Source organism: Sturnira hondurensis, unplaced genomic scaffold, assembly GCF_014824575.4.
Source record: "Sturnira hondurensis isolate 20B ecotype Veracruz unplaced genomic scaffold, ASM1482457v3 Scaffold0006829, whole genome shotgun sequence".
In the NCBI taxonomy this organism is placed as follows: domain Eukaryota; kingdom Metazoa; phylum Chordata; class Mammalia; order Chiroptera; family Phyllostomidae; genus Sturnira; species Sturnira hondurensis.
The window spans coordinates 1113190-1132125 of record NW_028079460.1 but is presented as its reverse complement, the minus strand read 5'-3'; the positions used below and the strand labels follow the sequence as shown (position 1 = coordinate 1132125).

General features: G+C 47.9%; 1 protein-coding gene across 2 annotated transcripts in view; it reads left to right on the top strand.

Moving 5' to 3' along the window:
- IL6R (interleukin 6 receptor) overlaps positions 1-18561 on the top strand; it is a 53654-nt gene extending 35093 nt beyond the window's left edge. The window contains exons 7-10 of one of the 2 annotated variants that reach the window (XM_037050650.1): positions 6394-6446; positions 7305-7371; positions 9840-9930; positions 18385-18561. In XM_037050650.1, coding sequence (XP_036906545.1) covers positions 6394-6446; positions 7305-7371; positions 9840-9930; positions 18385-18400 — 227 coding nt within the window. In that variant the 3' untranslated portion in view covers positions 18401-18561. Of the gene's footprint in view, positions 1-6393; positions 6447-7304; positions 7372-9839; positions 9931-14910 lie in introns of both variants that reach the window. The other variant, XM_037050649.1, reaches the window with a different exon arrangement.
- The last annotated feature ends 375 nt before the right edge of the window (positions 18562-18936 follow it).

The window sequence follows — 18936 nt, the reverse complement described above, 5'->3', positions numbered from 1 at the left end:
AGTAAAGATTGACTTTCTGGTTGGCAGTTTACAGGCTGTGATGGAAGGTGTGAGGTTGAGGGAGGGAGCGGGTGTGTGCAGAGTGGAAGGCGTGTGTGTCCCTGTCTCTCCCTCCCCCGCCCCCACTGTGTGGTCTGGCTTTGTGGCTCCTCCCTCATCTCTCTGCCACCCTCTGGCCTCCCTGGTTTTTCTTTCTCCTCTTTTCATTCTCAGCGCGTCCCTGTATGTCCTCTCTGCGTGCCAACTCCGAGCCCTGCCCAGTAGCCCGTATCTTAACTTCTCATGATATACCACTTACGCATTTTTTAGAAAATGTTCTCTGTTCTTTTTCCACCTAATTTTACTAGAATGTAACTGACCCATAATGCTTCAGTGGCTGCAGGTGTGCCACACGGCGATCTGATTTACATACATACTGTGAAATGATTGCAAGTGGTCCTAGTTGGTTTTTTTTGTGATGAGAACTTTCACAGTCAACTCCTAGCAACTCTCAAATGTATAACGCAGTGTTATTAACTAGACACCATGCCATACTTTACGTCCCAGAAGTTACTGTGTTCTCTGTTCTTAATTTTGAGACTTGGGTCAGTTTTTATTTTTTCCTCATCTGAGGATGTTTTTTTTTTCTTGCTTTTAGAGAGGAAGGTGGGGAGAGATAGAGGTCGAGATGATAGATAGATAGATAAAGAGAAACATCCATTGGCTGCCTTCTCACATGCGCCCCGGCAGGTGATGATCGTACCTGCAACCGGGACGAGTGCCCCAACCAGGGGTCCACCCGCCCCCTTTCAGTCTGTGGGATGATACGGTCAACCAAGCCACACCGGCCAGGACCGGGTTGGTTTTTAAACAAACATTATTGTGTACCAGGCAAGTGCGAGGTCCTTTCAGTGTGTGACCTCAGGTGATCTGTGCAGGAGGAAGCCACCCCCTTGCTTAGAAGTCTAAGAAATGAGGAAATGAAGTCTAAGAAAGAGGTTCAGCCCTTGACCGAGGTTTCACACCTGGTGCGAGGAAGCCTCGTTCATATTGGGTCTCTGCATTCCAAAACCCAAGCGAGCACACCCAAACCAGTGCTCAAATTAATGGGAATCAGTTTCCTGTTTTAGAATCTTGTGTTAAAAAAACAAACAAACTGCAACTCACATCTGGTCTTCTATGAATCTCATTTACAGTATGATCATTCATTCAGTTTGTTATAAATATAAAAATACCTCTTGTAACTTTAGAATTTTTAGTGCAGGGAAACCACACAGTGGCAACCACTGTTACTTTTCCAATGGTGTTCTTTCCCAGGTGGTTTCCCCTGACTGAAATTTTCAGCAAGATGCCAGATAAGATGTGTACAGGACTGGGTTTACAAAGACGAGTAGAACCTGGCCTCTGAATTTGAGAAGTGTTCAATCTAGAGATGATATTTAAAATAAAGGAAAAAGCCCTGGCTGGCATAGCTCAGTGGATTGAGTACGGGCCTGCGAACCACATGACCGTGGTTCGAGTCCCAGGCAGGGCACATGTCTGGGTTGCAGGCCAGTTCCCAGCAGGGGACGCATGGGAGGCAACCATACATTGATATTTCTCTCCCTCTCTCCTTCCCTTCCCTTCTAAAGATAAATAAATAATTTTTTTAAAAAGGTTAAATAAAGTATATATTAAAAAAATAAAATAAAGGAAAAAAATTTATTCTTGGAGCCAGAAAGCTTTACATTTTTTTTCTCTCAAAACATCTGGGCAAGCTATCTAACCTCCCCTGCATCAGTTTTCTCATCTGTAAAGTGGGAATAATAACAGGACCTACCTCAGAGTATCATGAATTGATTCAGGTAAAGTAGTGAAAATGGTGCCTGAATTGCTCAATGCGTGCTAGGCAACCACCACCGCAGCTGTCGTTTCGTTGCCGCCGTCAGTATCACCACCGCTGCCAGTCACCTCTTGGCACACAGGGAACTCCCGTGGGGCGGTGCCTGAGAGCGGCCCCTTCCCCCCTCTCACCAGCCTGCTAACCGGAGTGAGGCGTAAGGAGAGAGAGAAAAAGTACTGTCACCTGAACAGAGAAGGAACGTGCTCCTTGATGTTATGACTTCCCACAGCTGCTGTGAGGCACGGTGTCCTCGTAAAGTGGGCTGCGTGCCGGCCTCATCTGATGCCGTGAGGGCGAAACGAGATGATAACGGGCAAACGAGAGACTGGGAACTGGTGTGCAGAGAGCCTCTACATGTTGGTGCTAGAAATGCTAGTAATATTAATAAAATGCTGATACAATTATATTAGCTAATAGAATTAATAGTTTCATTATTAATCTTATTTCCATTAAGCCCCAGTTTCTTCATCTAGAAAGTGGAAATGATTATTATTAATAAAGGTGCAAAAGTTGCCCCGCCTTCCACCTCAGGGGACAAAGTGGTCTGAATTAGGGGTCCCCAGGGTTATCCAGGGAGATGTTTTTAAGGTCTTATTATATAAGACTTAATTTTATTCTGCACTAAAAAGCTTCTACTCATTTGGGGAACTTTCCTGAGTTATTTGAGATGACACCAAAGTAAAATTCCTGCTTTACCCCCGGAACACTGAGCCACCAAAGGTAAAACGCCCCTCTCTGGGCTGCCTGTCACACTGGGGTTCGGGGCTGACGGTAGAACTCCATGCGTCTCCCTTTCTTCCTGAACATCTCTTTGGGTCTGGGGGACCTTTCTAAAAGCCCTCATGTCTGGGTCCCATCCCTAAGATTCCGAGGCTGTAGGTCAAGGGTGAGCCCTAAAGGCCACAGATGATGCTGACCGTGGCTGGGTTTAGGACTCACTGGGCAGAATGACCATCTGTTCTCAGCCGTATTTCCTGTTCAAGCTTTCACTCCCACACTCCCGTGCCCTGCAGTCCCCTCCTGCTGCGAGTCACCTCTGCTGGACTTGGCAGTGAGGAACACGAAGGGCTGAGGATAAGGACCCCTCCATTTATTCTAGGTTGGTTTTGGGTGCACTGCCTGTGTGACCTTGGATAAGTTGCTGTCCCTCTCTGGGTCTTTGTTCCCTCTTTGCATGATGGGAAGAGAGGGTGAACATGCTCTTCTGTCCCCACCGCCGCCAGTGCTGCCATGTGTGGTGTGGCCCCGCTCCTGCTGGAAAGTCTGTCTGGGTTGGGAGCAGGGTTGCCTCTTCCTCCTCCCCATTGCTAGTTATTTCATTCCCGCTCAGGGAGGCTCGACATCCTTGTGTAAACAGTTCCTGTGGTATTTTAACTTCTTCATGGTGAAGTGATAAACTGAAAAGAGAATACTTTAAAATCCAGAGCATTCTGCCCTGGCTGGTGTAGCACAGTGGATTGAGCACGGGTCTGTGAACCAGAGGGTTGCGGTTCGATTTCCAGTCGGGGCACATGCCTGGGTTGCAGGCCAGTTCCCCGCAGGGGATGCATGGAAGGCAACCATACATTGATGTTTCTCTCCCTCTCTCCTTCCCTTCCCCTGTAAAGATAAATTTTAAAAATCCAGAGCATTCTCTCTGTTGCCAGTCACAGTTTAGCCCCCAGTACCCTGGGCCCGTGTTTGCTGCTGAGCCCAGCCTCCGGCCTCACTCCCGCTTTGTTGGCCCTGCTCCCGTGGGGGCTTCTGCAGACAGTCCCTCGGAGGGGAAGGGCCTGGGGGGCACTGGTCCCTTCCTTCTCGAGCCATGCGTCCTGAATCCACCCAGGCAGATGAGAACTTGTTGCATTAAGTACTTTTTATTGCAAAAAGGTGCATAGAAGGAAATGTCAATGTTTGTTTTTATTTTATTTTCAATTTTGTTTAATTCTTTCCAGTTTTATTGAGAAATACTTGACACCCATTACTGTATAAGTTTAAGGCATACAGCATGACACTTGATTTAACACATTGTGAAATGATTACGATAGGTTTAGCTAATATCCTTCATCCCACACAGACACAATAAAAAGAAAAGAAAGGAGAAAGGGAAATAGAAAAAAAAATTTCCCCTTGTGATGAGAACTCCTAGGATTTATTCTTTTTTAAAAAATATATTTTATTGATTATACCATTACAGTTGTTCTATTCCCCCCTTCATTCCCCTCCACCCTGAACACCCCTTCCCCCACCCTTCCCCCTCTTTAGTTTATGATGTGTCTCAAGTTCTTTAGATTCTATATTTCCCCTATTATTCTTGCCCTCCCCCCTATCTATTTTTTACCTACCGGTCTATGCTACTTATTCTCTGTACCTTCTCCCCCCTTCTCCTCCTCTCACTCCCCTGTGGCTAACCCTCCATGTGTTCTTCATTTCTATGGTTCGCTCCTGATCTAGCTGTCCTCTTGGTTTGCTTTTGTTTTAGGTGTGGTTGTTAATAACTGTGAGTTTGCTGTCTTTCACTGTTCCTATTTTTCATCTTCTTTTTCTTAGATAAGTCCCTTTAACATTTCCTATAATAAGGGCTTGGTGATGATGAACTCCTTGAATTTAATCTTACCTGAGAAGCACTTTTATCTGCCCTTCCATTCTAAATGAAAGCTTTGCTGGATAGAGCAGTCTTGGATGTAGGTCTTTGGATTTCATGACTTGGAATACTTCCTTCCAGCTCCTTCTTGCCTGTAAGGTTTCTTTTGAGAAATCAGCTGACAGTCTGATGGGAACTCCTTTGTAGGTGACTGTCCCCTTATCTCTTGCTGCTTCTAGGATTCTCTCCTTCATTTTAATCTTGGCTAATGTAATTATGTTGTGCCTTGGTGTGTTCTTTCTTGGTCCAACTTCTTTGGGACTCTCTGAGCTTCCTGGACTTCCTGGAATTTTATTGCCTTTGCCAGACTGGGGAAGTTCTCCTTTATTATTTGTTCAAATAAGTTTTCCACTTGTGGCTGTTTCTTTTCCCCTTCTGGTACCCCTATAATTTGGATGTTGGAACATTTAAAGATGTCCTGGAGGTTCCTAAGCTTGTTGTAATTTTTTTGAATTCTTGTTTCTTCATTCTGTTCTGGTTGGATGTTTCTTCCTTCCTTCTGGTCCACTCCATTGATTTGAGTCCCAGTTTCCTTTTCATCACTATTGGTTTCCTGTGCATTTCCCTTCATTTCAATTAGTTTAGCCTTCATATGTTCCTCTAATTTGGGGCTAAAATCAACCAGTTCTGTGAGCATCCTGATCGCCAGTGTCTTGAACTGTGCATCTGAGAGGTTTGCTATTTCCTGGTTTCTTAGAGTTATGGGCTCTGGGGCTTTGAGTTCTTCTTGAGCCATATTTTGGACTGTTTGTGCCTGTTACAGATGAGGAGCAGAGCCCTAGATTCTCACCAGGGCCAGGCCACTCAGTCACTGGGTTGTGACACTGTATGTGGGGGCGGGGCCAAAGGAAATCAATGGTGGGCCCCCTCTGCTGCCTCTCGCTGCCACCGCGGGCCAAGCGGTCTGTCCCACTGCAGGTGAATGTGTGACCGCAACTAGCCTGCCTCCCCAAGCTCTCACTGGGTCAGCCCAATGAGGAGCTGTCTGTGCGCCTGGGGTCGGGGATCTTTCTTGCCCAACCCTGCTCCGCTGCTGGCCCCGCCCCTCTTACCAGTCCCCGTTGAATGGTTCATTGTTGTTGGACTTCTGTATAGTTCAATTTTCTGTTCTTTGTCTGCGTCTTTGTTCTCCAAACCTTTGTTGTATTCAAACTTGGTTGTGGGAGAAGGCCCAGTGTTCCACCTACGCCTCCATCTTGGCAGAAGTCCGGATTTATTCTCCTGACAACTTGCCTGTGTGTCACACAGCAGTGTCAGCTGCTGTCACCCTAATTGAACCGGGAGCAATGCTCACGTCTGGTGCTGTGTGTCCTTAAGTGTTGTTTTTCCTGTGTGTGTATGTGCCTGTGGTGAACAATGTGACAGACAGGAAACAGAGATGGAAATAAGTTTCTTTTGAAATTATGGAATCAACTATATGGATTTTTTCTTTTTCTTTTTTTGCTTTTAATCCAAACCCAAGGTTATGATTTTATATATCTTTATCGATGTTAGAATTTCAGAGAGGGAGGAAGAGAGGGAGAGAGAGACTGATATGAGAGAAACATTGCTCCTTGCTGCCATGGGCACCTTGACCAGGGACTGAACCTGTAACCTTCCCCTCTTGGTGGACAGGACAGTGCTCCAACTAGCTGGGCCACTTGGCCAGGGCTGGAGTTTTCTTGCCTTGCATTTTTAATATAATGTGGCATGTCCTCAACATTTTTCTAAAATATTTTTAAAAGCTATTGCAATGTATGGCTATGTCATAATTTATGTAGCTAGTCCCTTACGGTTGGATGTTTGGTTATTTCCAACACTATGCTTTTTAAAATAACATTGCGATGAACTTTATTCTGCTTCTGCAGCCCATCAGACAGGACCTCAGGGTCCATGCATCACTAATAATGATTATTTCTTCTATCCACAGAGCCCGTGAGTGTTTCAACTGAGACCACGGTGGAGGTGTCTCCCTCCATGGAGGTAAGCTGATTAATGTTCTGTGGAAGGGTCAGGGCAGCAGCACCTATTGGTTAGCATTGTGGCCGGTGCCAGGCAGCCTTCGGTTCAAATCTCAGCTCTGCCACTTACTACACAGGAGACTTAGCTTGAGCCTCCGATTTAGTTCCTCTGAGCCCTTCCCTGTGGACTCCTGGTGTCATAATGGTCTGGGAAGAGGATTACCTCTGAAGCTGCTTAACAAATTCTCAAGTAATCCAATTTTCTACTTAACTGCTTCTCCTCCCTGGTTCTCAATCCCCAAATGCTAAATTGGCTGGAGCTGGGCAGCACAGAGGAGTCCAGGGCTGGCAGAAGCAACTCCAGGGTGGATTCCAGGCCCTTGGGGCCAGAGAGCTCCCAACACAGGGTGTAGGGGCATCAACACTGACCGAGAACCTGCCGAGGCACTGGCTGAGCCTTGCATCTGTGATCTCATTCAATCCTTACATTAACTGAGATCCCAGGTGGAATCCCAGTTAATTTCAGATTAAGAAATCTGTCCAAGGTCATATAGCTAGCAAGTGGTGGATCCAGGCTTCTAACCTGTGATTTTCCCAGTAAGCAGTGGCATGTATGGCCTGGTGTCAGGCCGCTAGGACAACTTACACTCCCCACCTTTAGTAGGCAAGGTGTAGGTACAAATAATGCAAATAACAGTGCAAACATTGAAAGTGATGAGTCAGAACTGAAGAGGTTCACGATTGAGAGAAAGGAATGGCTCAGGCAAGTGGTAACGGGGTGGGGGGGTGTGTTGAGGAGTGAGGGGGTGGTGCCAGCGCTGAGTCCTGAGTGATGGTGCAGTCTGCAGAGACGGGCTTACCCGATGAATGTCTCTTTTAGGCACTTATTCTTGGTAAAGATGATGAAAATACTCTCAATCATTCTGCAAATGCGACAAGCTTCCCAGGTAAGCATTGGATAGTTTTATGTTCCTGTGACCTGAGGAGCCCAAAAGGCTCATCTCTGCAGAAAGTTCTTTCTTATTTGGAGATGTTGGGAGATGCCTGTCTATTTAATGAAAAGCACCAATGGCAGAAATATTCTTTTATTACCATATATGCCCAAGTTTGATATCACAGCTAAAATATTATAAGAGGACCACAAGTGTAATGAGACAGATCAGCAAACAGTTTCACAATTGACTGGAATACAAATGAATATGCCACAAACAAGGTGATTGGGGTCTGAAATGGGCGCACAGGGAGGATGGTTTTTGTTCTGAGAGCCCCTGGTTTCAGTGTTTCTGATTCCCTCTACCTGCAAGACCAGGCAAACTTACACATTTGCATAAAAAAAGACCACAGGCACCGTGTTTGTTTTACTATTTGTTTGGGACTCCTGGAGTCCAGACTCTGTGGATTCAGTATTCAGGGAGCTCTGACCAATGGCTGTTGGGCTTCCTGAGGGCTCCTGCCCCTGACGTAGCTGCACGGTCTGTGGCAGAGCCCCACCTCAGGCAGTGCACCCAGAGCAGACCTGCCCAATACCCTCGGGCTAAGCTTGGCCTGGCTGGGGACTCCCAGGGAACTGAACCCATCTCTGCTCTGCCAGAGTCTCTGACAAAGTGAATGTAACTGAGCAGAGTGGGTTCCAGGCCAAAGGGAGGCATAGATAAAGTTAATGAAATTTAGAGACTTGAGAGGGCATGTCCAGTTGGGAGAATCAGAGAAAATTCAAGGAGGTGCCATTTGAAATGCACCTTGAATGGTATGGAGGGGACGGCAGAAGGGTAAGGCAGAAGCTGAAGGGTGATTATGAAGGAGGGACCCTCTGCCCAGTCTCAATGGTGATCTCATCCAGCCCCTTGTAGTTAAAAACAGCTGATGACTCCCAGATTTATACCTCCACCCCTGACCTTTCCACCAAGACCTGGGCTCATGTATCCACTGCCTTGCTCACATGTCTGCTTGGATGCCCTACTAGAAGCCTCAAGCTTATGTCTGAAACACTGGGTGCCTCACTGCCTCTCCAGCCCAAATCTGTTCTTCTCCATCCTCCTCATCTCAGTAACTGGCACCACATTCTTTGGGTTGCTCAGACCCTGGAGATCAGGCCTTTTTACCTCTTATCTCAGGTCCAGTTCCCTGTCAGGTCCTGTCAGTTGGACCTTGAGACATGCCTAGAAGCTGACCATCTCTCACTATCTCCACTGCCAATACCCGATCCAGCCGATGCCGTCTTTCATCCTGTGAAGCCTTAGGAGCTGCCCACTGGTCCACTGCAACAGTCTCTTCCAACCAGCGGCCAAAACAGCTTTTAAAACACAAACCCAAGCTCTCCTGGTTCATACCATGTTCCCCTGAGGAAAAGCCAAAGTCCTATCAAAGGCCATAGTCTCTACGGGACCAGGCCTCCTATCTTCAGACTGCGCCTCCTCCGTTCTCCTTCTCACTTGCTTTGCCCTCCTTGCTCTTCTGCACATGCTCTACTGCAGGGGGAGTAACAGTGAAAGGACTCCCGTGGTCCCTGCTTTCCCGGGACTTAGACTGGAGGTAGAGCTGGAGGTGTAACCAGGAGGGCATTTACCCAATTTGAAGTAGGGTCACAGCCCAAAGGAAGCGACCTCATCTCATCTGAGACCAAAAGGCCAAGTAGGGACGGGACAGAAGCGGGGTAGTGAAGGCGGGAGGAGCATTCTGGGGGAGAGGTGTGCAGAGAGCCCTGGGAGGAGAGGGAACGGCGTGCAGAAGAGTGAATGAAGATCTTAAGGCTGGGGCTTCAGTACCAAGTGGGAAGGCGGGCAAGAGTTGATGCCCTATGGAGAACACTGGACCCGAATACTTGATTTAAGGCACTGAGCCTCCCTGACATTGTCCTCAATGGAACTGCCATCAGTGAGGTCCCCCAAACTTCCTACTTCTTGACCCTCTGTACCTTGTGGGGACAGGCTGAATGCCACTAGAAAAGCCACTCTGAAAGTGAGCGGGAGTCTGTGGCTGGCCACAGGTCTCTGAAGCTGTGAGCTTGAGCTGTATATCTTGCCAAGTGGCAGAATCCTGGGGTCTGTCAGAGTCTGCTGGGAGTCTGTTTTGGCCAGAAAACTGGCAAGTGGCCTACTGGTTAGCAGAGCTGTTTCCTCCTCTGGGGGTGAGGTTCCTTTGAGACTTTTTAAAAAGATTTTATTTATTTGTTTTTAGTGAGGGGAAGGGAGGGAGAAAGAAAGGGAGAGAAACATCAGTGTGTGGTTGCCTCTCACGCATCCCCTACTGGGGACCTGGCCTGAAACCCAGGCATCAACTCAAGACCCTTTTGTTCCCAGGCTGGTGCTCAATCCACTGAGCCACACCAGCCAGGGCTCGTTTGAGACTTGATAGCACCAGCTGAGTGGTTTATTTTCTTCTCTTCTTTCTGCTCCTCTTTTTTTTTTTTCTCTAGTGCAAGATTCTCCAATCCCACTGTACACATTCCTGGTGGCTGGAGGAAGCCTGGCCTTTGGGACGCTCCTTTGCATTGGCATCGTCCTGAGGTGAGATGGGTCCTGGGTGTGGACCAGGGTGTTCTCCTATTTCTTACCTAGCCAGCTTTGCCTGTGCTGGGGCAGTGGCGATGAGTTAGAGAGCCACGGACCATTCAACGTATAGTTCAGAGGTAGAATTGACAAGATTTGATGACATTAGATGAAGAAAAGGAAGGAGGGGAAAGAGTCAAGTCTGACCCTCAAGTTTCTGGCTGCAGCAATTGGGCAGACGGTGGGGTCACTCACTAAAATTGGAAACGCTGGAGGAAGAGCCACTGAGTGAAAAACAATGATTCTCGTTTGGGGCCAGTGAGTTTGAGGTGCCTGTGAAAACCCCAAGTGGACATGTTTGGTGGACAGTTCTGACCAGTGCTGTGTGCAGATGGCAGAGGATGGGGACAGGGCCGGTGACGGCACCCGGGGGAATTCCAGGGTTGCAACGTTGAACAGCTGTGTAGAGGAGGAGGAGCTGAGAGAGGGGCCGAGGGTGGGGGAGGGGCACCAGGAAAACCTGGCTGTGAAAACCAGAGGGAGAGTGTTAGACACTGAAGAAAACCCTGGGCTCTGGGACTGTGAGGTAAATGTGGCCTTTCCTCTCCTCAAAGAGCCGCACACTAAGGTGATTAAGGTACCATGTGGGAAGCACCAATATGCACACAGGTAAATCTCAGGTGCATGGTCAGACCTCCTTGGGAACATTCCCTGTCTCCTCTGGCCATGGTTAGGAAACACGCAGGCCGAGCTGGGGCCCTGGCTGCTGTAGCACTGTGCCCATTTCATCCCACTCCGTCTCTCCATTAGCCATTGGTTTTGCCACTGACTCACAAGCTTGCAGAAAAACCAGCTAACAGTGCTCTCAATGAATGGGCAGTAGAGAAAATTTCCACTGTTCACAATTTTACTGCAGAACTTGCACTTTTGCATGTACTAAAGCCCTACAAGAAGTCAGGCTGTGGCCTGACCTTGACAATGATAATGCAATGGAAGAAAAACTTCTGTCTTTCCTTTCTCTTGCCTCATGTATAACTTTCAAGAGACTCTCGCTGGTGATTGTGGGAGGTTGTGTTTGCTGGTGTTTGGGAAAGAAGGGTAAGACCATGGTAGAGAGATTTCTGCAGGTTAGCTCACTGGGTCCTCACAGTGACCCTGAAATAGCCTGACCACAGGTGTTCTGGGCTGGAGGATTAGCCAATGATGACTCAATGTGTCCAGGGTTGTTTTCATCTTGATTTTCCAACAAAGTGGTGCTCAAACTGTCCAAGTGGTGTGCAGAAGATAAAGTTCCTCATGAGCAGAGTTAGTGCCCTGGAGAAGCTGGAACTCACTGCCCATCACACCTTTGGGCCAGCGTTCAGGGGTCCTCTACTGCTTTCTTAGGGGGTCCTTGCTCTCACCTCAGGCACTTGCTTCTGTGTCCTACTTCTATTTCAATATCATTAGGGCTTCGGTAGGCCTTTCTCATAGCCCACCACAGACCACGTAGAGTAAATATCATGATTTCCACTTGACAGATGAAGAGACTAAAGCTGAAAGAGGTGGGGTGGTCACAGCTACTAGTGGCGAGGTCAAGATCCAAGCACAAAGCTCTGCTCTATGGATAGGACAGCAGAGCCATTTAGTTGAATTCTTTAATTTTATAAATGAGGAAATAGCCCCAAGAGGCAAGATGACTTGCCCGAGGACACACAGTTTGTTATTAGCAAAGCCAGGGCTGGAACCCACGTCCTGAGAGTCCCAGATAACCACTCTTGCCTGTTGTCAGCTAATAGGTAGATCCAGGTGGTCCTATCAGCCCACCATTGGCCAGTGGTGCCATTTACAAGCAATGCCGTGCTGTTGGGCTATTAATCGCTAGCAGAGAAGCATTGGGTTGCAGCTGGTCACAGAGCTCATCATGGGCCTAGTTTGCTCATGTGCTGATAGTGCTTGAGCACTGGCTGGTTGCTGCACAGCCAGGGTCTCTAGAGGCTCCATGCCCTGTGCTGGGAACATATCTGTAATTTATTTCCTAGCCTGGCGAGTTTCCATCTTCTCCCATATAAAGCAAATTTATTTGAAAAGAGGCCGGTTATTTCAAGTGATGAAAATTCCCTTTACTCCCCAAGTCCTTCATGTCAAGAGAAAAGTATAAACCCAGAGACCCCGTGGGAGTCTAGGATTGCCAAAATGGCCCCACTGCAGTGACCGCTGGGATGGCCGCACTACGACAGGCAGACTGAGCGGCGGGTGGAGGTACATCCTTACAGTCCATGGTACTACATTTTTCTTCTTAATGCATTTGTTTGGTATTTCAAGCAAAGTATGGTAGTTTCTGAAATATTTTTCACTAATACCAGTGATAATTTTTAAAAATTTAAGTATGCCATTCAAAAAGGTGGGCCACCTTCCTAAGTGGCTGTTGTGACTTACGGGGACCAGTCCTCCCCACCCTTCCCCCAGGCTCTGCCACTTCTCTGTTCATTTCGGGCTGTGCTGCTCGGGGAAAGTGGGGCTCCCAGAGCAGAGAATTCTTTTTCTGTACATCTGTGCAGAATGGACTGTCACCTAGGTGAGGACTTCCTCTGTGTATGTACCTTTGATTTAGAGAATTTTGTACTGAATATAGTCTCACTCCAACATTTCAAAACTGGCAGACTCTTCTGCCTTCATCGGGGGCAGGGACTCTCAGATGGCCTTGGGGGTGGGGTCCCTTCCCTCTTCTTGGGTCTTAATTTTTTTATCTTATTTTATAAAAAGAATGAGTTATTATGAATATTTTTACTTTTCAAACTTTCTTTCAGCTATAGAAACTTTGTCTTTGAACAATCATTCTGAAGCCCAAATATGTAAACTAGATAAAAGGTGGAGGCCGAGGTGACAGCTTGTCTGTCTTTCCTTCTCTCTGCCCTGGGCCATCTCGCGGCCTCCCCAGACCCCGGTCGGCGCAGGGCTGTGCCTGTATGGACATGCTCAGGCTGGCTGGTCCAAAAGGCCCTTTGAGCTCAGAAATGTCTCATTCCTTCCCCAAAATATTTCAAGAGAAGGAGAGCTCATTTTTCTCAGTTACTTATCCAGTTTGCTTTGAAAAAAACTGAGGGTGGAGACTGCTTTCCATGTTGGTTAAATAACATCAATAGAGATTTAAAAAATTGTGCTATTTTATATTTGCTAAATACTAGCCATTTGCTAAGTATTTTGACAAGGAAAAAATCATAGATTATGCAAAGAGAGGCACTGTTAATTTTTAAAACGTAAACGTGTGGAGGAAGTCTAACAGACATGCAGAGAGGCACGCACCTCGCGAGAGCACGGCCCCGTGAGTTTTTGCGGGTGAGCACAGCCCTGCAGCCGCACCCAGCGCGAGAGCGCTTCGTAGGTAATGAGTTTCCGGAGTCTTTCCCTCTGCATAGTTTCTTGTTTGCTTTTATGTAGCTATGATGAATTTTTCTGAACCTAAAACTCTGATTTCTGCCTTTTAAATTCAGCATTAATTACAACATAAGCATATTTCACATCACATAGTCTTTTCGAGCCTCACCTCTGTAGCTGCAGACGCCTCCATCAGGCGACGTGCCCTAGTTCACTTCACCAGCCCCCTGTGATGGGGCATTTGGGGGGTTGTCTTGCTTTTATATAAAGCATTATATTGAACATCTTTGTGCATAAAGCTTTTTCCACAGCTAGGTTATTTCCTCACAGCATATTCCCAGCAGTGGAATTCCTGGGCCAGAGAGTTCGAATATTTTGGAATCCAGCAAGTGATGACTCTGGCCTCCTTCTTCTCACGGGGGGCAGAGAATTCCATCCAAGGACCCAGCGTAGCTCCCGTGGGACCCTGCTGTGTTCCCTGTCTAATGCCTGCCTGGTGAAGCCCTCGGGAACATTCTATACGTTCGTTGTTTGTTTCATTGGGATGACAGGCTAAAAGCCACTGGCAGATTTGGTGCCAACTATCAATTATTTATCAAAACAAACACAGGAATAGCCTGTCAATATAAAAAGAAACCCAAGAAAATCCCCAGGCCTTGTTTTCGTCTTTGGTTTCCCCTCCTGCCTCCAGGCCCTTCCGGGAGTAGCCAACATTGGTGGGGAGACCACCTTGCTTTGGCTGTGGGGGGCTGGCCAGCAGCAGTAAGTTAGTCAGTGACAAAGCGGGAGGCAGGAGGGAGGAGAGGAGTTGCCAGTCGCACAGTCACACAGTCACGCAGTGGCACAGTCAAAGGGCCCCTTAGGAAGGAGACCTGACTGTACCTTTAAAGATCACTATCATCATCTCATCTTTCTTTGGGCCGTCAGGTGACTTTTCACAGCTTTGGGCCCAGAAGGGAGCAGGGTGAGAGAAGCTGTGATCAGAGAGATGTCTATCTCCTTCCTGTTTAACTTTGACTTTCCTGTCAGATGAGTCACTTGAGCCCGAGTGGTGGCCACGGCTGAGCCATGAGAACCCCCAGTGTGGTGGGAGTGGCCCGGGTGAGGGAGCACTGAGCAGGGGGCGCTGCTGGGAGCAAGAGGAGCCGGCGCTGTGCTGTTCGGGGAGCAGTGCGGCCCCTTTCCTGCTGGGAAATGGCGGCTGCAAATTATGTGCCTCCTGCCAGCCCTAATTTCACTGAGAGGCCCATTTCCTTTCCCCACTAAAGAATACACTCTTTGTCTCTTTTAAGTAAGTGAATTTGGGGCTGATGTGTGCCTATGGGCAACCTCTGGAACAGGACAAATTAAGTTCCCGCTGCTATAAGGAACACTCATGGCCACGTGTGCCTCAGTTTCTCCAACTGTACATTTAAAACATACCTATTCTCTTGGAATGTTTTTGGAACCCCAGCTCCTCGGAGTCCTGTGTAGTGCCTAGTGATGAAAGAGCGGGCGATGGAATGAATAGTCATCACTCTTTTGAGCTGGAACTTGGGGCTGCCAGGCCACCAGGTGGCCAGCTGTTGGTGTTTTTTACTTGGGTGCAGCACAGGGGGAGCTAAACATCTGTGTGGTTTGTCTTTGTGTGTCTGTGTGAAGGTTCAAGAAGACGTGGAAGCTACAGGCTCTGAAAGAAGGCAAGACAAGCCTGCACCCACCTTACTCTTTGGGACAGCTGGTCCCCGAGAGGCCCAAGCCCACACCAGTGCTTGTTCCCCTCATCTCCCCACCAGTGTCCCCCAGCAGCCTTGGGTCAGACAACACCTCGAGGGACAGCCGACCGGATGCCAGGGGCCCACAGAGCCCTTATGACGTCAGCAACAGAGATTACTTCTTCCCTCAGTAGCTGGCTGGGTGGCGTCTGGCAGGCTGGGGTGTCACACCTGCTGAATGAACTGTGTTGATGACAAAGCACATGCTGGCTTGTCACTGTCATTCCAACTCAGCTCTGGTGTGTGGGGCCTCTGGCTTCACTGTAACAGAAGGGCCTCACAAAAGGTTCAACACTGGATGAAAATAGGTTTGCTATGCCTGTTCAGAAGGAAGAGGTGGTTGAGTTTTTGAACCACCCCTCTCTAAAGCCCCGCTTAAAGGGGTTAGAATGAACTTGGGGCCTATGCAGAGAGGGTGTCAAGAGTCCCCTGGACATTGAGGTGGGCAGAGCAGGGCGGCTGCAGAGGCCTCAGACCCCGGCTTTGTGTGGACAAACTGCCGGCCACCTGCATGTGTGACACAGCTCCGCAAACTGTGCCCTGAGGAGATAGGAGAGATTTCCATCCAAAGACCTCCAGTTGCCTCTTTCCTGGCCCACTGCACAGTTTCATCTTCTAGCTCAGACTCTTGAAACCGAAGTGCCTTCTCATTTTAGTTTCTCTAGGCCTGAGGACGGCTCTTCTCCCACCGCCCGGGCTGCGGAAGCTTTCAACTGCCTTTCCTCCCCACGCTGGAAAAACAGCTGAGAGGGGAGGCGAATAGTGTCTCAGGACCAGATGGTTTGAAGCGGAATTGTAATTAGTTCCTCATTAGCATTTTGCTAAATGTGAATCTTAGCCCAGGCACCTGCTGAATCCAGAAGCAACTGCACTGACTCAGTTTCCCTCTCTGGATCCCAGGACTTCAGGAGGAGAGGAGAGAAGCAGAGAGGAAGCAGGGACTCAGGGACAGAGGCCGAAGGAGACACAACCTCTGAAAACCAGTGTTCTCTATGGCCCTGTCCCTCGCTCCCCCCAAAGGGAGGACTGGCGGGGCGGGGAGGGGGCGCTCCTGCCACTAGGGAGATCAAAATGTTCGACTCCTGCCCTGTTTATTTTGTTTTCACCTGAGCCTGAGTGACAGGGAAGGACATATTTATCTGAAAAGACAGAAAAACCCAACAGGAATGTGTTTTAATTTGCTTTCAAAGAACTGCTGACTATTCTTCTCGAGAGGATGGAGGATCCCATCCTAGCTGAGGGTAGGTGTATGACTTGGGGAGAAGCCCAGTGACTTCGGCATGCAACCGAGTCAAGTGAAAAGTGCTGTTCCTTTCTTAGAGAATAGACTCTGGTTCCATTTTAAATTGTGTTTTTTTGTCTTGAAAAGTGAAGAAAAATGCCTGCTTCTTCTCTAATTTGGGAGAAAGCAGCTGTTACTACTCCTCACTGCCATTGTGAAGGGCATGGTGTCCATCTCCTGGTGGCCACGCTGGGGAGCCCGCTGCCCACCGCTGCCAAGCAGGGGCAGTTGGAAATCCCCACCCCGACAGCCCTCATCGGTGGGAGGGCGGTTCATTGAAAAGCCCCCCAGTGCCGACCTCTTTTTATTTAGTTCCTTGAATGTGATTCAGTTCAGTTAGTATTGAAGCTGCAGCTAAATGTCTCCTGTGTCTCTGAGACTAACCACTTCAGCTAACTTTCCTGTCCGGGCTTCGAAAATTCAAGGATGAGAGTGGTTACCCAGACAAGTGCCTTCATGTACCACGGGTGCCCAGAATGAAATATGATTCAAATCAGTTGTGTAACCAAAAATTTACCAGACCACAGACTGGTAAAGTAGTAGTAGTAGTCCAGCCTTTTAGAAAAACAACCATCGGTACCAGACAGGTGGCAAAGGATGAAAATGACTGTGCTTTATTTACTGTTTGCGAGGTTCAGACTGTTACTATCTTGGGCGGGTAGTGATTTTCATTGCTGGCTTTGTCTGTCGGTTGCAGGCCTGTTGCTGCTTCAGGAAGCTTCCTTAAGCTGACAGAGGCCTGGCAGGTGGGGCTTTTCCTACAAAGTTTCTTTGAGAACAGCAAAAATGCTGTTAAAGGGAAATATTAACAAAATGAAAATTTGCATGAGAAAGGGTGATTTTGTGCCCACGGTTCTTTAACTCTTTATGAAGTTTTACCCACAAGTGATGTTACCAAAGCCAGAGGTGCTGGTGGAAGATGTGAAATTAGATAACTCATGATTACTGAGAGGTAGGCAGCTTTGATCTCCAAACTGTTTTTGCTTTCATTATTATTGTAATGGAACCACTTTTTTTTCCTGTATTGAACAGGGTTTTTCCCCCCTTACATTTTTATAAGCTAGTGTAAATGAAGGACAAGTATTTCTCTTCTCTGGGTTGTGGGCTTTTCTCAGTGTGCACAAGTATACATACACCTAAGCTTTCTCTGCCCTCCAGTCTAGGGTCAGTCACCTCGTGTTTCAACCTGCAGGTCGTTCTTACCTGTGCTCTGCAGATCATGTGCCTTTTATCCTCAATGACGATGTTACTCACCTAATACCCGCAGCAATCTGCCACACAGTCAGATGTGAAATGTTGGGGTGTGATAATTATATTAAACATGACAGTGTATCCTGCTGGGTTGGAAAAGTTAAAAATATGCTGGTTCAAAGTCTAAACTAAAGTGGTCCTTAATTCTTGTAGCATTAATAAGACATTTTTTTCAGATGCCAAGGGGGTAGCATTGGCTGCATCTACGAAGCCATGAGTGACGTGGAGAGCCCTTTGTTTTGATGGAGCCCTAGGCCCTGTGGTTTCCTGCCAGGCTCTGGGCTCACTTCATTTTCATTCCCCTACTCTCCTGGGGAGAGGGGGAGGTATGGATCTGCTGCTGGGTGGGTCTGGGGTGGCAGGGCCCTGGTGGGGAGCAGAGCCCAGGGCAGCAGGCTGGGAGTGACCGTGGCTCGTGGGTTTCCTGCAGGACGTCCAGGAGTGTCTTGCCCTTCCTGCTTCAGTGCTGAGCTCTGTTGCCTCCTATAAGGTCGAGTCAGCTGGGGAGGAGTCTGGCATCCAGCTCCAGGCGGAACTGGTGGGAAATTTATCTTAATTTGGAGACGCAGGGGCAACCGTGGGGCCTTTGGAGCAGGAGCACAGAAGCCAGCTTTCCCAGGCGGGCCCTGGGGCTTGGCTGGAAGGCCAGCTGGCCCAGGTGCTGCACCGGACGCTGCTGAGCATCCCCTGAGTTAGGTCCTTCCAACATCGTCTCCTCTGTGTGGTCTGGTGCTAGCACCAGTACATTTCTATGGCAACCTTAATGATTTTGTATTTGCTAATTTTAATTTTTTTCAATTATGGTTGGCATTCTATGTTACTTCGTGGCCTTAATGATACATGAAGAGACATGGTTTCATGGGCACACGTCCAGCGGACACGTGCTCTGGCAGGAAAGGGGTGGAGCAGCATGTAGCCAGGCTGCTCACTGATGGAGAGACTGTGTTTGGTTGGAGACCACATGTCTGTTAAATAAATACCTCAACTTTGTATTTTGGAGAGAAATAATAGTTTTAAGCTTGTTTTTATTTTTTTACCTAATTATCTAAAAGCAAATATCAGAGGCCGATGTCTGTCTATGGGGCAAAGGGTCAGTATGATATGCTTTTCAATGTTTTTTTTTCTTTTTATCAGCTATTTTGCATTTAAAGTGAAAATTGTAAATGTTAGAAATAAAGAATTCCTAAAAATATGCTTGCGGTGTAATTATGTTTGGGGCTCCTGGGTCATTTAAAGGAAAGATTAGGAAGGACTATTTTGGGGTGGGCCTCCCCTTAATGCAGGATGAAATTACCTCTGGAAAAATCAAATTAGTTTAGCCCTGGCTGGTGTGGCTCACTGGATTGAGTGCGGGCCTGTTAAACCGGAAGGTTGCCGGTT